A 17500-nucleotide genomic window follows, 5' to 3' on the forward strand; every position below is an offset into this window, starting at 1 on the left:
GGGGGGGTGGGGGGTGGGGTTGGGGGCCCCCCTGTAGCTGAACGTAGCAGCAGCGAAACGATATCAAATGAAACCCCTTGAACTATAGCTGATGCTGCTGCTGCTGCTGCTGCTGCACCAACGATCACAGACATAGATGAACGCACGTGCAGGAGAAGAGACGCCTTGCTGGGATTTAACAGGAAATATCTTTGCTGCTGCTGTGCTGTTAAGAAAAGCAACTCTTTCTAATTCTCATCTTTCATGCATGCATGCATGCATGCAGAGGGTGTTGGGGGGGCCTCCGCTGCAGGTGCACGTGCAGCACAAGCAGCACGAGCAGCAGCAGCAGCAGCAGCAAAAAATAAAAACGTGGTTGCTGTTGCTGCTGCTGCTGCTGCAGCAGTTGGAGGCCCGTCCATCCCCAAAGCTTCCTGCAGCACTGATGCTTTTTTGTCTCTTTTTCTGTCTCTTTCTTTGTTTGCTTCTCTGCGCATCTGTTTATTTCCTCGGCTGTACGTACACCTGCTGCTGCGGCAAACAAACACAGAAAGGGCCCTCAGGGGTTGAGGGAGACAGCCCCCACACATAGCTGCATGTGTATAAAGCTGTCTAACTGCATTTTCTGCGCGAGGAGACACCTACTTAATTGTCTCTAACAACCCACACGCGCAGCAGCAGCAGCAGCAGCAGTAGTAGTAGCAGCAGCAGTAGCAGCAGCAGCAGTAGTAGTAGTAGCAGCAGGAGCAGCAGCAGTAGTAGCAGTAGTAGTAGCAGCCGCAGCAGCAGCGCAGCACGCAGCAGCAGTGCCGCTGCTGCTGCTGGGACCGAAAAGGAGACAGCTGCTCAGCAGGAGCAGTATATTATATAATGATGCTGCTATATACATATATATGTATATATGTATATATATGTACATATATATATAAGACAATGTAATAAATGTAATATAATGCAATATAATCTAATATTCTTAAATATAATACAGCAAAAAATCATATAATATAGTGCCGTACACTGTAATATACTCAATGCAAAGTACAATAATATAAGTGATATGGTGTAATATAATAAAATATTAGGTAAAGGAGAAACACGTAGGAAAGACCTAAAACAAAAAGAGCATCTCAGAAAGCAGCAGCAGCAGCAGCAGCAGCAGCAGCAACAGCAGGAGCAGCAGCAGGCTCTCTTCACCCCGTGCCTCTACTAGCCCCACTTGCTGTTGCATGCATGCAGCAGCAAGTCTATTATGGGGTGGAATGCGCATGCGCGGGAAGTTCCATGCATGCATGCATATATGAAAGGCCTACTTGGAGGAGACAGGAGACAAGAAGCCTAGGTCTCCTTCTTTAACTGAAGGCAGCCATGCATGCGTATAATATAATATATTTTATTATATATATTTATATGTATAGAAAGAATAAAATAAGTAATTTATAGAGTATAATGAATCTTGCTAGCAGCACATGAGTCTGGGGAGACTGTTGCAGAGAAGAGACAGATAAAGAGACAGCTTGCCGCAGCACCTATATGCTGGTCCTACTGCTGCTGTTGCCGTAGCAACAGCAACTACTGCTGCTCCTCTTGCAGAAGCAGCTGCAGCAGCAGCAGCTGCAGCAGCAGCAGCTGCAGCAGCAGCAGCTGCTGCTTTAGCTGCTGCTGCAGAGCGACAGCAACCCCACATGTATGGATGAATACACCGTACGCACACCGCAGCGAAGACGGCAGCAGCAACTAAATATCCCCTTATCTCTCAGCAGCAGCCCCACGCTATGCATGCAATTAAAATGCATAAGACAGGAGACTGTCTCCTTGCTCAGGGGCCCTATTAAAAAGGAGACAGCTAAACGTTTTGCTTCCCCCCCACTTCTCCCCAAGGTGAGGGCCCCTGTGCGCCCTCGAGACACCCTAGCTCCAAACCCTAAACCCTAAACCCCCGGACAAACCCCTGCATGTTGTTAATAGGGTTTAGGGCCCCTCCGTTGCTGCTAGGTGTTTCTTCTCTCTTGGGGGGCCCCTCGTATAAACAAATATTGTACTTTGATTATTCTTCTGCTGTCTAATGCTGCAGAGTCCCTAAGGAACTGCTATTTCTAACATCATCACTAGGGGGGCCTCCCTCTTCCATCATGGGGGCCCCCTCTAAGGGGCCCCCCCCTAATCAAGGGGCCCCCCTGAGGGGCCCCCCGTTAGGGGACCCTCGAGGCATCTCGCAGGTCGCTGGGCTTCTCTGAGAAGGAAGTTGCTGCAATATATACAAAATAATATTCTTTTTTATTTTTATTTTAGTTTTTATTGATTAGAAAAGGGTTTGAAAAGGAAGACGGGAAGAAAAAGGTATCTTTAAGTCTACTAGTGATATATTTATTGTCTTTGTCTGTCCTTTTATAGCATTATAGAGACATTAAAGAAGAAGTACTCCTTTTCTTCTTTCTTTATTTTCTATAAACACCAACATAAATTGACAAGGCCCCTATGAGGCCCTTCTGGGGGCCCCCCTCCTTCAGCTTCTCTTCTCACACCGCAGCAAGACTCTTAACTAAGAGGGCCCAGCGCTTCTTTACTAGTTGCTTACCCGATAGAGAGCCTACAAGGGGGCCCCCCCATGGAGGGGCCCCCCCAGTAGAAGGGGCCCCTGATGGGGGCCCCCCCCGCATTAACAAGCGTTCCCTAAGAGGGGCCCCTGTGCAGGAGGCCCCTTCTCAGGGGGCCCCTGGTATGGGGGTTTCATCTGGGGGCCCCCCTACTCCTGGAGGTTTCTTATATGAATCTGAAGGCCTTAGTTCCTCTAAAGTGAGGGGGGCCCCTATAGAAGAAAATTACACCCTAGAGGAGCAGCACCGTCTCTTTAGCGACGAGTTTAATGAGGCCCCTGCACCTATTGATGAGTTTGGAGCTCCTTCTTATAGGCCTTCTGTCAAGGCAGACCTGCGAAGGGGCCCCAGGGGGGCCCCCAAGGGGGCCCCCGTGGGGGAAAATAAGGGGGAACTTATGGGGGCCCCCCTTGGGGGCCCCAGGGGGGCCCCCGCCCTTGGGAAGTCCCCACAGTTCGGGAAGCCGCGCTTTAATGTGAGGGGCTTGCAGGATGAGGAGGCCCTGCACCAACCTTCTCTGTGGCAGCAGCTGCTGCAGCAAGAGAAGGAGAGACGCATGCAGAGACAGGCTCAAACAGCTCGTCGGACAACCCGAGTGTTAGCTGCTGCTGCTGCTTCTGCTGCTAGTGGTGGTGCTGCTGCTGCTGGTACTGGAGCTTGGGGGCCCTCTCTGGGGCCCTCTAGCGCTGTTGAAGGCAAGGGCCCCTCACTAGGACCTCCTTCATCTGCGACGGAGACAGCAGAGACACCCCAGGCAGCAGCAAGGGGGGCCCTCCCTGATTGGAGAGACCTCTCAGGTCTTCAGGCGAGCTGGGAGGTATCAGCAGAGATAACGCATTCACAAACCAGCTCAAACGAGGCAATGCAGCAACAAAAGGGGGCCCCCGGGGGGGCCCCCGAGACCCTGGGGGCCCCAGAAGGCCCTCCACTGCCTCCAGACCCATTCCAAGATGACCCAGATCTCGATCCCGTATCCGGAGGGGGCCCCCCTGAGGGGCCCCCTGTGGGGCCCCTGCAGGATCGTGAGGGGCCTCTTGATGTGCGGCTTGGGGGGCCCCTTGGGGGCCCTTTAGATGGCCGCCCAGCAGCTGGAGAGGGTTCTGAGGCGGAGTTGATAGAGACAGAAAGCCCCATTGCTAGGGCAACGCATGCAGCAGGGATGCCGCGGGGTGTATGGGAGCGGCTGTCTCCTCAGCACCTGCATACGCAGCAGCAGCTGCTGAGAGCGAAGACCCCAGAGGCTGTACTTGAGGCTGTTGCTGCTGCAGCAGGAGCCGTTGGGGGCCCCTTTGCTGTGGGGCCCCCCGGTGTCTCCTTCATGCCCAGCACCAAGGAGGCCCACTCACCTTCTCGTGCCTCTGACGCAGACGCAAGCGCAGCTCCTGCTGCTGCTGCTGCTGCTGCTCGGCTGTCTCGGGTGTTTGGTCTGGATTGGGTGAATGCAGCAACGGCGGTGCATAGGCTGGGGCGCCTGGTGTCTCCTCCTTCGCGGGCCTCTCTGTCTCTAGACTCACGCTTTGTGCTGCTGCTGCAAGCTGCACAAGCTGCTGTCCCTTTGCTTGATGCCCAGGGGGCCTCCAACATGTTGTGGGGCCTCACTCGTCTCGAGCAGCCTCCTCAATGGCTGCCGGAGTTGCTGCTGCGCTGCAGCCAGCTGTCTCCTCAGCTGTCTCCCCACCAGGTAGCTACCTGTCTCTATTGTCTTTCACTAATACCTGGGGGCCTCTCTTCTCCTGAGGGGAGGGCCCTTTATGGGGCCCTTTTGGGGGCGGCACTTCGGGTGTCTCCTCAGCTGCAGCGGCCCCTGGACCTTACCTGCATTTGCTGCTCCTTGAGTAGGTTAAAGGTAAGGGAGGCCCCCCTTTGGGGGGCCCTGGTTGTGCGCGCGAAGGGCCTGCTGCAGCAGCTGTCTGTCTCCGAGTTGGCTTCTGTCTCCTGGGCGTTTGCTGCTGCTGGCGTTGTAGACAAGGGCCTTTTTGCTGCAGTGCAGCGCCGTGTGGAGACAGAAGGAGACACTTGCTCCTCAGGAGACCTTGTTCAGTTTGCCTGGGCCTTCTCTAGGGCCCTTAAGGACCCCCAAGACCTTTTTGATTATACTCTGACTCCCCTAATCAGAAGCTGTCTCCCCAACCTCAACGCCAGACAACTCGCTACCCTTGCCTCAGCATACGCACAAGCAGGTATGCAAACCACTCATCCTCTGGGCTTGTACACCCTACTGGGGGCCCCTAAAAGCCCCTTTGAGGGCCCCTAAAGGTCCCCTTGGGGGCCCTTAAAAGGCCTCTTGAGGGCCCCGAGGAGGCCTCTTGGGAGCCTCTTGCGTGCCCGTTGAGGGGCCCCAATTGGGCCTCGTAAGGCTTTCGAGGGGCCTCTATAGGTCACCGAACACTTCTGTGTCAGGGCCTTTTGGGGGCCCTGTGGGGCTCCCTAAGGTCTCTGAGGGCCTCTTGGGGGTTCTGAAAGTGTCTCCAGAGACGCCTTGGGGGCCCCCAAAGGCCTCTGATGAGGCCCTATGGGGCCCTCACGGGCCTTCTAGGGGTCTCTGCCCCTTTCTGCTTCCCCCTAGGGTAGATTGCTGGGTTTAGCTATTGCTGTAGTGTGTGTTTAAGAATAAAGACGCTGGTGTCTCCTTTAGTTGTTATGTTTGCGTCTTTTGAAGTATATTGTTTAGCGTTGGAGGGCGTTTGGAGACAGTCTCCTTTTGTGGGGTTTGCTGCTGTTGCTGGTGTTGCTGCAGGAATAGAAGATATGGATTTTCTTGGGGACCTGAGTCTAACTTTGCTGCCTCATTTGTCTGGTTTGGGGCCTCAGCAGCTGGCTGCTGTCTCTGCTGCATTTGCTGTATTAGGGTACAGCAACGAGGAGTTTGTTAATGCCCTTGCGCAGAAGGTTGTTTTATCTTTACCTGCCTTCTCCGCTAGACAGCTGGCGAAGGCGGTGTATGGCTTAGGGACTGCGGGGTGTACAGACACCAGGGCTCTGGATTGCTGCTGCACTGCTCTGCAGCAGCGGCTACATGCACTGTCTCCTGGGGCTATCACTCAAGCCCTTATGGGCCTCTACGAAGCAGAGTATTTGTCTCATCGTGGAGTGCCTCTGCTGCTGACAGCAGTGGGGAAGAAGGTGGAGTTTCTGTTTGCTGAGGATTGTGTGCAGCTGCTGCTGCTGCTGAGCAAGGTCCCTGCTGCATCAGCAGGACAGCACCAGCAGCTGCAGCAGCAGCTGCAGCAGCAACTGCACAAAAAGCTACGCAGCCACTGGTGCTTAGACTGCCGCAGCCTCTGCGATCTGCTGCAGGCGCTGCTGCTGCTGCGGCTGCAGGACCCTCAGCTGCTGGAGCTAACAATGAGGCGGTTGGCTTTCTTGCTGCAGGGGGCTTCCTCTAGGGAGTTTTTGCGGCTGTTGGGCTGCTTTGCTGCACTGCAGCAGGAAGAGAGGCTGCTGCTGAGGACCCATATCCATAGACGTCTTAAGATACAAGCTGCGGTGTCTACGCAGCTGCAGCAGATTGCTGCAGTGCAGCTCGATGCTGACTCCACTGCTGCTCTCCTCTTCGCCTGCGCACAAATTGGATTCGCCGATGAGGCCCTCCTCAAGTGAGACCCCACACTTATATAGACAGAGATAGAGATAGAGACAGAGATAGAGACAGAGATAGAGGTAGAGACAGAGGTGAAGATAGAGACAGAGACAGAGGTAGAGATAGAGACAGAGACAGAGATAGAGATAGAGATATAGACAGAGGTAGGGGTAGAGACAGAGATAGAGACAGAGACAGAGGAGAGACAGAGATAGAGATAGAGACAGAGGTAGAGATAGAGACAGAGACAGAGGTAGCGACACAGATAGAGATAGAGGTAGAGACAGAGATAGAGATGGCGAAAGACAGACAAAGAGACGCAGAAGAAGGAGACAGTCAAAGAGTGGCTGCAGCAGAGACACAGGAGACAGTGAGACTGTAGATGCAGCAAACAAGAGGGAGACGCTGATAAGAGAGACAGGCAATGCAGGCGACAGAGTTGGATAGAGGGCGTAGTTGATAGAGCCTTGAGCAGAGACAGTTTTGGCCTGCTGCTGGTGTCGTGCTGCTGTTGCATTGCTGCTGCTGCTGCTTCTGCTGCTGCTGCTTCTGCTGCTGCTGCTGCAGAATGGCTGATGGGCTGCAGCACAAGTTGGAGACAGAGGGGGAGGTGCTCTCACTGCCGTCTCTTTGTCATCTTCTTTGGGCCGCTACAGAAGTAAGGAGACAGCCTAAAAAGGCGTTCATTGCTTCTTTGTCTTTCTCGCCTTGTGGGGCCCCCAACGTGTTGCTGTGCAGCAGCAGCAGCAGCTGCTGCTGCCGCTGTTGTTTCTTGGGGTTTGTGCTGAGCCCTCGTGCGTACAGCTGGCTGCCGAGGGGTGTGAGGCCTCAGTGTCTCCGGAGTGTCTTTACATTCAAAGGGCTGCTTCTGCTTCTGCTGCTGCTGCTGCTGTTTGCTGCTGTCTCTTCAGATACACTTCAGCCTCGGCTGGACTCGGAGTGTTCTGCGCTACTTCTTGACGCGCCGCTATGGGGCGAAGGAGACAGCAGCCGCAGCAGCAGCAGCAACACCATCAGCAGCAGCAGGTGCTGCTGCTGATGCTGCTGATGCTGCTGATGCTGCTGCTGCTCCGGCTTCAGAGGCCCCTGTCTCCTTCCTAGCAGAAGACGAGAGAGACGCCTTCTGCGAGGCCAATGGCCTCGGGCCCTACAGAGGCGGAGAGGTCCTCCCTCCAGGCCTAGGTCAGGGGGCCCCACAGGGGGCCCCCCACGAACAGAAAGATATCGGTGCTGTGGGTGGGGCCCCCGAAGCTGTAACGCTGGCTGAGAGTCTGTTGAGGGCAGCCTTTGCGTGCATCTCCCTCGGCGAGGAGCAGTACCTGCTGCCTCTCCTAGAAGAAGTTGCCAGGTGCTGCTGCCGTTGCTGCTGCTGTTGCTGCTGCTGCTGATTTTGCTGACCTTGCAGCTGCTGCTGCTTCTGCTTGTGCTCCTGCTGCGTTAGCTGCTGCTGCTCGTGTTTTTTCTCCGTTTGCCTGTGCTGCTGCTGCGCCTGGAACATCTGCTGCTGCTGCATCGGCTGCTGCTGGTTCTAGTGGTGATGTTGCTGTTGCAGTGTCTGCATCAGCAGGCTTTGTGTGGGGTGTGGGGTGTACATGCATGCAGTCTGTACGGGGATCGATTACCACTGGATCTGCTGCCGGCGCAGCAGGTTTGTCTGCACTTCTTGCGATTTGCAGGGCCCTCTGTAGGGGGGCCCCCCTCTATGCAGCTAAAGGATTGGATGGCTTCAGTCTTGAGGGCCCCCCGTTATGATGTCTTCTACAAGGGGGGCCCCCGCAATAAGTATGGTCTTGGTGGCAGTCGCATGCGCGTTAAGGATTATAACTATGATGCATGGCTATCCGAACCTCTCATTCAGGTGTGCTTCTGCTGCTGCTGCAGCTTGGGCTGCTGCTGCTGCTGCATCTGCTGCTGCTGTATCTGCTGCTGCTACTGTTGCATTTGCTGCTGCTGCTGCTGCAGCTGCTGCTTCATCTGCTGCTGCAGTTGTTTGTTCTTTTCTGCTGTCTCCTTTTAAATGGGTGCAGATGAGGATACCCCACAAAGCAATATTTGTTGTAGGAGACATCTATAGAGTTAGCGTTGCCTTCCCAACTGAGAAACATCTTATTGATGTGCTGACCTTCCAGGCAAGCCCCTCTAAACCCTACACCTAAACCCTAAACACTAAACCCTAGACCCTAACGTGTTAATTCTAAGCAATGAACCCTAAGGAAGAAGCTCTAGACACCACGCCCGTATCAGTAATTCGTAAACAACTCTACACAATAAACCCTAAACCCTAAACCGTAAACAGTAAACCCTAAATTTTCGTCTTCTACTCCTTCTCTGTCTGTGGGTGGCTTGGTGCGTACAAATGGAACTTGCATGCATGCATGCATGCATGCAAGGGGATAAGAATGGCGCATGCGTGCATACATGCATGTATGATAGAGACAGATATGAATGAAGCGTGCATGCATGCACTCTCATGTGCATCATGCATGCATGCATGCATGCATGCAAATTTGAATAGGATATGAAAAGGGCATGCACACATCCTTTCCTAAACGCATCCTTTCCTCTATGGATGCATGGATGCATGCATGCATGCAATAACGCTGCCTTCTTTTCGTAGGACCTGTTGGCTCCCTCTGGCAAACCGACGGCAACAGCGGAGCTGCGGCAGCGCCAGCTGACGTTTTTAGGTGAGTTTAGGGTTTAGGGTTTAGGGTTTATTGCTTAGGGTTTAGAGCCTTGCCTTAGCTTCATAACAAGGGAAAGAGTTTAGGGTTTAGGGTTTAGGGCGCTGCTCGCTTTAGCTTCATAACAAGAAAAAGGGTTTAGGGTTTAGGGTTTAGCTGCTCGCTCAACTCCATAACAAGAAAAAAGGCCTTAGGTTTTTCTTTGGTGTTTGCTGCGCCTTCACAGTGCCTGTTGCCCTCACTGCTAAATGCATCGCTTAAAGCCTGTATCTTTATTTGTTTAGAAAGAAGTACAACCAGTACATTATACCTATACATATATATTATATGCGTATATGTGCAAATATATATATATATATATATGCTTGTATAAGGCGTATTTTTATACAATCCATATACATATATAACATATATATGTATGCATATGTTATATACATGAACATATATAGATACATATAACATATATATATATATATATATATAACTTTTTTCTGGTATTGCCTTTAGGGTGGACGGTGCATTCAGTGCATCTGAAGGCCCTTTACTCCGCTGTTGTGGATCGCAACCTCCGCAGTTTTGTCGCTAAGATTGCAGCAGCCTGCTGCCCCCAAGCAGAAGCTTTCGCCTCCTTCTCACCGCAGCAGCAGCAGCAACAACAACATCAGCAGCAGCAACAGCAGCAGCAGCAGGGTGGGGGAACGGGAACGGCCTCCTCTGTAAGCGCTTTATTGGGGGCAGATTCCCTCGAGGCGCTGCCTTCTCTTCAAGTGAGGCGGGCCCCACGCACTTAGCTCGTTATCATTGATAGGCTGTGGCTGTTGCATGCATGCGGGGCTTTCTTTATTGGAGTGTTGGATGCATGTGGGTTTTATAGGGATGCTGCACGCATGCGGGGCTTTGTAGAGGTGCTGCATGCATGCGGAGCTTTATAGGGATGCTGCATGCATGCGGGGCTTTTTCTATGTCTTCTGCCTGCATGCGGGGCTTGATAGATGTGTTGCATGCTTGCATGCATGCATTAAATCGAATTCTTTATGATGCATGCATGCACTGCACAGGGAGGGCGATTTGAGCCTTTTGAGCTCGTAGATGACGTTGAAGAAGAAAAAGGAGACAGCCATCTTCGGGTGTGTAGGGGGCCCCTGCGCGGGGTGTCTGCTGCTAGTGGGCCCCCAGCCAGCCCCAGGGGGCGGCCCCCAAGAAGCATGCAAGAGGGAGGTAGCCTTGGTGGTGGAGCACCCGGAGAGGAGACAGCTGAGGAGACAGCAGAAATGCGGGAGGCCCTCGCTGCAGATGCAGAGGGGGCTCTTGCTGCTCTCGAGGCATTGCAGCAAACCTATGGCTTGAATAATAGCCAGTGATGCTTTCTTTTTGTCTCTGTTGCTCCTGCTGCTGCTGCTGCTACGATGTGTCTCCTTTCAGCCGCGCATGCGGAGACAGCAACAAACAGAAACAAACTGCAATTGCTGCAGTGTGATGCATGCACTGGTGGTTTTGTTTTTCTGTTGCGCTTCTTCGCGGTATATCGATTCCTATTATATATATCTAATATATATATATATATATATATATATATATGAGACAAGCAGAGACAGAGATAGAGACAGACAGAAAGAGAGGGAGGCAGAGAGAGAGAGAGGGATGCCTAGGAAACGATAGAGAGAGATACAAAGAGACAAAGGACAGGGACGGAAGGAGACAGAGACAAAGGTAGAGACAGAGACAGTTAGGAAGAGACAGTGATACATATAGACGGAGACAGAGACAGATATGGAGACAGAAGCAGATAGACGGAGACAGCAGCAGGAGTTAACTGGGCCTTTAAAGGAGACACTTAAAATTAGAGGGCCCCTTTTGATTCCATCTGTCTCCTTTTGTCTCCTCCGCTTCACTGTCTCCTCCCCGCTACCTAAGGCCCACAGCACAACAACTGGGGCTGCATGCGTGCATGCGCTTTCCTTCTTTCAATTTGTTATTACAACCACGAAGACATCGCACCTAAAGAAATTCGTCCGAGTGTCTCCCTGTCTAGGGACTCAGTTTGTCGTTTGCTGTTTCCAAGCTTCGCAGCAACGGCTACTCAAATGCTGTTGCTGCTGCTGCATTGGCAGCACGTAGCAGAGGGGCGCAGGCTGCCCTTGCTGCTGCTGCCGCTCCTGCTGCTGCTGCGGCCGCTGCTGCTGCGACCACTGCTGCTGTAGCAGCAGCAGAAGCAGCTGCTGCTGCTGCTGTTACTGCTGCTGCTGTTGTTGTTGCTGCTGCTGTTGCTGCTTGTGCTGTTCCTGCTGTTGCTGCTGCTGTTGCTGTTGCTGCAGCAAGTCTGCGTGCTCGCTGCAAATGGTGCGCATAAGTTCTGCTGCAGTGAGCGGCTGCCAGTCGACAGCAAAGACAACGGGAAGGCAAATTGTCCGCTGCTGGGTTTGCTGCTGCATGCGACCTGCTGCTCCTGTTGCTGTCCGAGCAGCAGCAGCAGCAGCAGTAGCAGCAGCAGCAGGTGAAGCACGGCGAGACTGCACTTGGCGGAGGCTGACAGGGCGAATGAGGCCCTCCACTTTTATTTTCCTCCTGCTTTTTATATTAACTGTCTCCCCAGACGACCCTTTACTAAACCTGAGGAGACCCCCTGCTGCAGCGTTGCATGCAGCGCAGCACAGGGCCCCAAATAGCAGGTGGCCAAAGTTGCTGCTGCTGCTGCTGCTACTGCTGTTGCTGTTGAAGAGCAGGTTTTTCGGGTGCTGCTGCTTGTGATGCTGCTGCTGCGCGTCTGCCTGCGCATGCAGCAGCGCTGCAGCACAGGCTTCGAGTGTCTCCCCAATTGAGTAGCAGAGGAGACAGTTAAGATGCTGCAGTAAACTCAGAGCTGCTGCGTTTTGAAGCAGCACGAGCAGCACTCTCCCTGTGCTTGTCTCCTCAAGCGCCACTACAAGGCCCAGCTGCAGGCCTTGGTGTTTGCTGCTGCTGCACTCGCTGCCTTCCTGCTGCTGCAGCTTCATCGCCCCACAGCTGCAGCAGCAGGCACTGTCGCCGCTGCCGCCGCTGCCCCTGCTGCTGCTGCTGCTGCTGCCGCTGCTGCTGCTGCAGCTGCTGCTGCTGGGGGCTGTCAGGCAGCGGCGACACACCCAAGAGAGATGCAGGGCTAGCACCTCTTCTACTGTCCCCTCAAACCAACTGCATGCAGAGGTGTTTATAAAGGGGCGCACAGCCCCCCTAAACGAGAGAGAAGGAGACACGTGGCTGCCCCTCTTGGCCTTTTTGTCTCTGCTGTCTCTGCTGTTGCTTCTGCTGTCTCTTCGATATCTGCTGTCTCTACTGTCTCTGTTGTTTGGGGCCGCGCCTCTACCTTCGCTGTCTCTTCGGGTGTCTCTGCAGGTGCGAGAGCAAACTTCAACTGTCTCCTCACCAACGGAGACACCCCCATGCTGAGCTTGCAAACCCCTTAAAGGAAGCCCAGAAAGACAAGAAGGAGGCACTTTATCAGAAGGAGACACCTTATAAGAAGGAGACAGAGACAAACGCGGGCCCCTTAAAAACAACGGAGGCAGCTGGAGACTCACAGGCACAGCCGCCGCCCCACCAGCCTTTAATGTGTCTCCTTTGTGCGGCGTCCCTATACAATCGCAGCTGCTGCTGCAGCAGCAGCACTTGCTGCTGCTGCTGCTGCTTCTGTTGCTGCTGCTCCAGCGAGGACGACGCATAGCCTTTGGGTAGGACAGCGTGTCTGGGTCTGCTCTGCCAGCTACAGCAGCAGCACTTGCTGCTGCTTCCGCCTCTGCTGTCTCCAAGGGGCTCAGCGGAAGGCCTCCCGGTGCTGCTGCGTAGCGATGCCGCAGCGGCTGCAGCGCGGGGTGGAGACGGGGGGCAGCAGCAGCAGCAGCGGCTGCTGCTGCTGCTGCTGTTGCAGCTGGCCGCGTTGCTGGAGGCAGAATGGGGCCTTCGGGTGCCCTTAAGCACAGAGTATTGTCTCCTTTTTTGAAGGGGACAGGAGCGACGGCTGGGCCCTGCACCTGCTGCTGCGAGCAGAGACACCGTAGAGACAACGCAGCAAAACTGAACCCCACACAGCTGACTTCAGTAGCTGGGATCGCCTCCAAAAGCAACTCCCCAAACACCACCGCTTCCTCCTCCTCGCCCCACAGAGGAAACTTAGCGCCAGCCCGCTGCAGCTGCTGCTGTTGCTGCTGCTGCAGCTGCTGCTCTCCGGTGTACATACAGCTGGAGGCACAACGGTTCCCCCGATACTCCAAAGACGGTGGAGGGCCCACAGACACAGCACTGGCGAGGGCAAGAGACAGCAGCAGCTGCTGCCGCCCCAAGGAGACTGTGGGGCGGAGAGCAGCACTGCAGCGCATGCAGCGCATGAAACGTGCAGCAAAAGGTCTTCCAATCAACCCCTCTCCAACTGTCTCCTCAAGTGCTGCCGCCCAGGCCCTGCACAAAGGAGACACCCAAATGCCCAACCCCTCCCCTGGCAGAGGCCCCAAACAGTGCTTGTCAGCAGCAGCAGCAGCAGCTGCTGCTGCTGCTGTTTCCTCTGCTGCTGATGCTGGTGATGGTGCTGCTGCTCCCGCTTTCCCTGCTGCGGCAGGAGCAGCAGCTGTTGCTGCTGCTGCTGCTGTGGGGACACGAATGCTTCTTAGGGGCTGGGGCCAGGGGAGCGTGGGCCTCAGGCGGAGGAGACAGGGCCCCACATCCACTCGCATGCCCACTTGCAGCAAGTCAAAACGCCCTGCGGAGACAGCTGGGGGAACCCAGAGGTCAACAAAGCCCCCAGTGTCTCCTTCTGTGGGGCCCCCTCGCCAGCTGTCTCTTGAAGGGGGGCCCCTTCGGCAGCAGCAGCAGCTGGGATCGGGATCGTCTCCTCCCACTAAGCCCCGAGGCTTCCTGCCACAAAACCAGGGACCCCCAGCCAACCTGAACGCCAGCAGCACAAACTTCTGCCGCACTCAGCTGTCTGCAGTAGCAGCAGCAGCACTGGCACCAGCAGCAGCTGTAGCACCAGCAGCAGCACGAGAGGCAACAGTAGCAGCAGGAGTAGCGGCAGCAGCAGCATTAGCTGAAGCAGCAGCAGTAGTAGTAGCAGCCGTTGCAGCAACAGCAGCAGCACAAGCACAGACAAGGGCGCTGCTTTAAGGGATCAAGAGCTGCACTAAGGCCCCTGTACACCCCACAAGGCAACCGAAGCTAATACGAAGAAAATAGAAAGAAATCAACTCACCGCACAACGAGCCAGTCTTCGCGACACCTGCTGCTGCTGCTGCTGGCTGCTGCTGCTGCTGCTGCACCTGCAGCAGCTCGCATGGGCACGAGCAGCAAGTCCACCACAAGGAGGCCCTTGAGAGAAATGCGGTGTCTCCTCAGCGACGTCGAAGGGAGACAGCGTTCAGGAGACAGCTGCATTGCTGCACGTTTTTTTGGAGATGTGGGGCCCCACACCCAACCTCCTGCTGCTGCTGCTGCTGCTGTCAACTGCGAGACAGATGCAAACGAATTCCTACTGTCCTCTTCAATAAACCTGCGGCACTCAGCCACCCACCGCGCCAGCACTGAGAGACAGGAGAGGCAGGGTGAGTTAGCAGCAGCAGCAGGTGCTGCTGTTGTATCAGCACGAGTTGCTGCTGTTGCTGTGGCAGCAGCACTAGCTGCCCCTGCTGCTGCTTGTCCTGCAGCAGCAGGGGCGATGCCGCAGAAGCAAAACGGCAGACAGAGACAATCAGCGAGCAGCATCGGTGTTAGTTCTTCTTTTGAAGGCGTGCAGCTGCTAGGGTCGCTGCTGCCTTCAAGCAAAGAGGAGGGGGCCCCCATTAGGGGGCCCCCCCTAGAAATAATTGGGGGGCCCCTGATGCTGTTGGGGGCCCCCGCGAACCCTCTTGCTGCTTCTAGTGAACGCCAACGATGAAAGACAAACGAAGAGATTGGAGGTAGCCAGTCAGCAGAGACTGTTTCCTCCCGCATGCGTTTCTTGCTCGACTGTTGCTGCTGCTGCTGCTTCTGATGCTCCTTGTCCTGCTGCTGCTGCTGGTGCTGTTGCTGTTGATGTTGCTTTTGCTGCTGTTGTTGCTGTTGATGCTGTTTTCGCTGCTGCTGCTGTTGCTGCTGCTTCTGGTGCTGCTGCAGCTGCTGCTCCTTTAGCTGCTGCTTCTGGCGGTGCATGCGTGGGGAAGCGGCTGCCCAGCTGCGCATCTGCATGCGTTCTAATATGGGTTCGGCAAGGGCCTCAGTGAACGTGTGGGGCTGCGGGAGTTGACGATCCCAGGGGACGTTTTCTGCTGCCTGCTGCAGTGTATGTGCAGCAGCTGCTGCGTTCACTCCCTTGTAGAAAGCAAATCGCTGCAGAGCAGCAAACTGCCACGGAGACACCCGAAACGTCACCTCGCGCCCAACGCCCCAGGGCCTCCCCACGCTGCAACAGCAACTGTGGGGCCCCGCAGTTGCTGCTGCTGCGTTGGGCCCCACACTTGCTGCTGCCGCTTGGGGCCCCACACTTGCTGCTGCACTGTGCGGCTCCACACCTGCTGCTGCACTGTGGGGCCCCACACCTGCTGCTGCTGCATGGGGCCCCACATTTGCTTCAGAAGCGTGGGGCCCCACATTTGAAGCATAGGGAGTATAGGAAGCCCCCCGTTGCTTCTTTGTACATTTGCACTGAGGGGCGGGGGCCCCTAAAGAAGAGCAGCAGGAGGGGGGCCCCAGTGGGGAGAAGAGACTGCCTTGAATGAGGCAAATGCACTCGGAGGAGACAGTTGAAGGGGGGCCCCCTTTGAGCGCCCCCCCATTGTCTGCTGCAGCTGCTGCTGCTGCTGCCGCTGCTTGAGGAGACAGAACAACGCAGCATTTGCTTCTCAAGAAGAAGAAGAAACAACCGTTAGAGACAGCTGAGAAGGTTCGGCAAGAGGGGCCTCTGGCTGTCTCTGGGGGAGACAAAGGAGACACACGAGACAGAGGAGACACCGCAGCATCTGCGGGGCAGTGAGCAAAGTGAGTGGCGCGGATAGCAGCAGCAGAACAAACAATCAATGAAATAAAACCCCTCAAAGGAGACTCCTGCATAAAGGCAGAAGTGCATGCTGCTGCTGCTTCTGCTGCGAAAAGAGCGACAGGCGCCAGCTTATGCTGCTGCTGCTGCTGTTGTTGCTGCTGCTGTTGCTTCCGTTGTTGTTGTTTCTGCTGCTGTCTCTGCCTCTGCTGCTGCAGCTGCTGCACCTTGATGTTCTTTGAGGTGTCTCCTTTTGCTGTCTCCTCAGGCGCAGCAGCAACTGCATGCGCCTGCATGTTGCTGCGCTGCGTTGCTGCTGCACTGTTGAAGGCGCTGGAGAGACACTTGGATGTGGCGAGGGCCTCAAAGGAGACAGCAGCAACGAAGCAGCACCGGTCAAGGGAGACACAGAGGGACCGAGCGCCCGGAGGTGCTGCTGCTGCTGCAGGCTGCAGCTCCTGCAGCAAACTAAAGGAGACACTTGAAGACGCAACATGGGGACAGCTTGGCAGCAGCAGCAGGAGTGAGGCCGCAGTGAAGGAACCCCACAACCCCGCATACATCTTCTGCTGCCAAAAGAGCAGCAGAATCGATTGCGTTTAGCGCAGTGCAACTAATGGCTGGGACGGCTTGCATGCGGTGTTGCTGCTTCTGCTTCTGCTGTTGTTGTTGTTTCCCTTGCTGCTGCTGCTGTTGCTGTTGCTGCTGCTGCTGCTGACGTTGTCCGCGTTGCTGCCGGTGCTGAAGACCTGTGCCTGTCGCTGAGGGCCTGTACATTGCCAACTTGGGTGGATGCAGCAGCAGCTGTCGCCGCTGCTGCTGCTGCTGCAGTAGCTGCTGCTGCTGCTGTGGCGCTTTGCCCAATGAGAGGAAGCAGCTGCTGCTCTGTTGAGGCTGCATGTCTGGAAGAAGGGGAAACTTGACGAGGCGATGCAGCGGGGTGTCTCCTGAAGAGAGACAGCTGCCTGCAGCAGCACCTGCAGCAGCAGCAGCTGCTGCAGCACCTGCAGCAGCGGTACGTGCAGGACGAGGAGCAATGCCAAAGGCGTCGTAGCAGGGGACGCACGCCTCGTTCGAGTCTGCTGCTGCTTCCCCCGCTGCTGCTGCTGCTGCTGCTGCTTCGTTTGCTGCAGCGCATGCAAAGGAGGTAGTGTAGGAACCTTCATGTGGGTGCTGCTGCTCGGCAACGACATTAACGCTGCTGCTGCATAAAGATTGGGCCCCAAGAGACACCTGAGCCTCCTGCCACTGCAGCAGCAGCAGCCACCGCAGCACATCTGCACACAGTCTCCTCGAGTTAGGCCGCCCAGCAGGAGCAGCAGCAGCAGCTGCTGCTGCTGCTCTGTGCGCAGATGAAGGCTTCAAGCAGACGCTGGAGCAGCAGCCGCTGCAACAGCAAAGGCTACCGCTCCTGCTGCTGCTACTGCTGCTGCTGCTGCTTCCGCTGCAGCGGCAGCAGCAGCAAGTGTCTCCTTCGTACGCACCAGGATCTAAGGGGACCATCGCTACCTGCTTCTGCGGGTATACTAGGGAGGGCACCTGCGCCAGATGTGCAGCAGCAGCAGCAAATGAGTTCAGAGACACTGCAGCAACAGCAGCAGGCAAGTTGCTGCCGTCACGACTCGGTGATGCGAAACTCGTGGGGCTGCTGCTGCTGCTGCAGCAGCAACAGAAGCTGCTGCTACTGCTG

At 55.3% G+C, this 17500-nt stretch overlaps 2 protein-coding genes across 2 annotated transcripts in view; one reads left to right on the top strand and one right to left on the bottom strand.

The window, feature by feature from the left end:
- Positions 1–2454: 2454 nt before the first annotated feature.
- On the top strand, positions 2455–10198 carry EAH_00039990 (hypothetical protein, conserved; the record flags this gene model as incomplete). The annotated part of the gene is made up of 8 exons (XM_013391888.1): positions 2455–4753; positions 5311–6169; positions 6721–6811; positions 7065–7501; positions 7756–8011; positions 8771–8840; positions 9363–9604; positions 9896–10198. 8 exons carry the CDS (start codon positions 2455–2457, stop codon positions 10196–10198), a joined length of 4557 nt encoding a protein of 1518 aa, XP_013247342.1.
- An 870-nt stretch (positions 10199–11068) lies between these two features.
- Positions 11069–17500, bottom strand: part of EAH_00040000 (hypothetical protein, conserved) — a gene marked incomplete at both ends in the record, with an annotated part of 11784 nt that continues 5352 nt past the window's right edge. The window contains 3 exons of the mRNA XM_013391889.1: positions 11069–13718; positions 14053–16268; positions 16372–17500. The exon at positions 16372–17500 is cut by the window's right edge and continues 4951 nt beyond it. Coding sequence (XP_013247343.1) covers positions 11069–13718; positions 14053–16268; positions 16372–17500 — 5995 coding nt within the window. The remainder of the gene's footprint in view (positions 13719–14052; positions 16269–16371) is intronic.

The sequence above is a fragment of the Eimeria acervulina genome, genomic scaffold (assembly GCF_000499425.1).
Source record: "Eimeria acervulina Houghton genomic scaffold, Eah_scaff480, whole genome shotgun sequence".
NCBI lineage: Eukaryota > Apicomplexa > Conoidasida > Eucoccidiorida > Eimeriidae > Eimeria > Eimeria acervulina.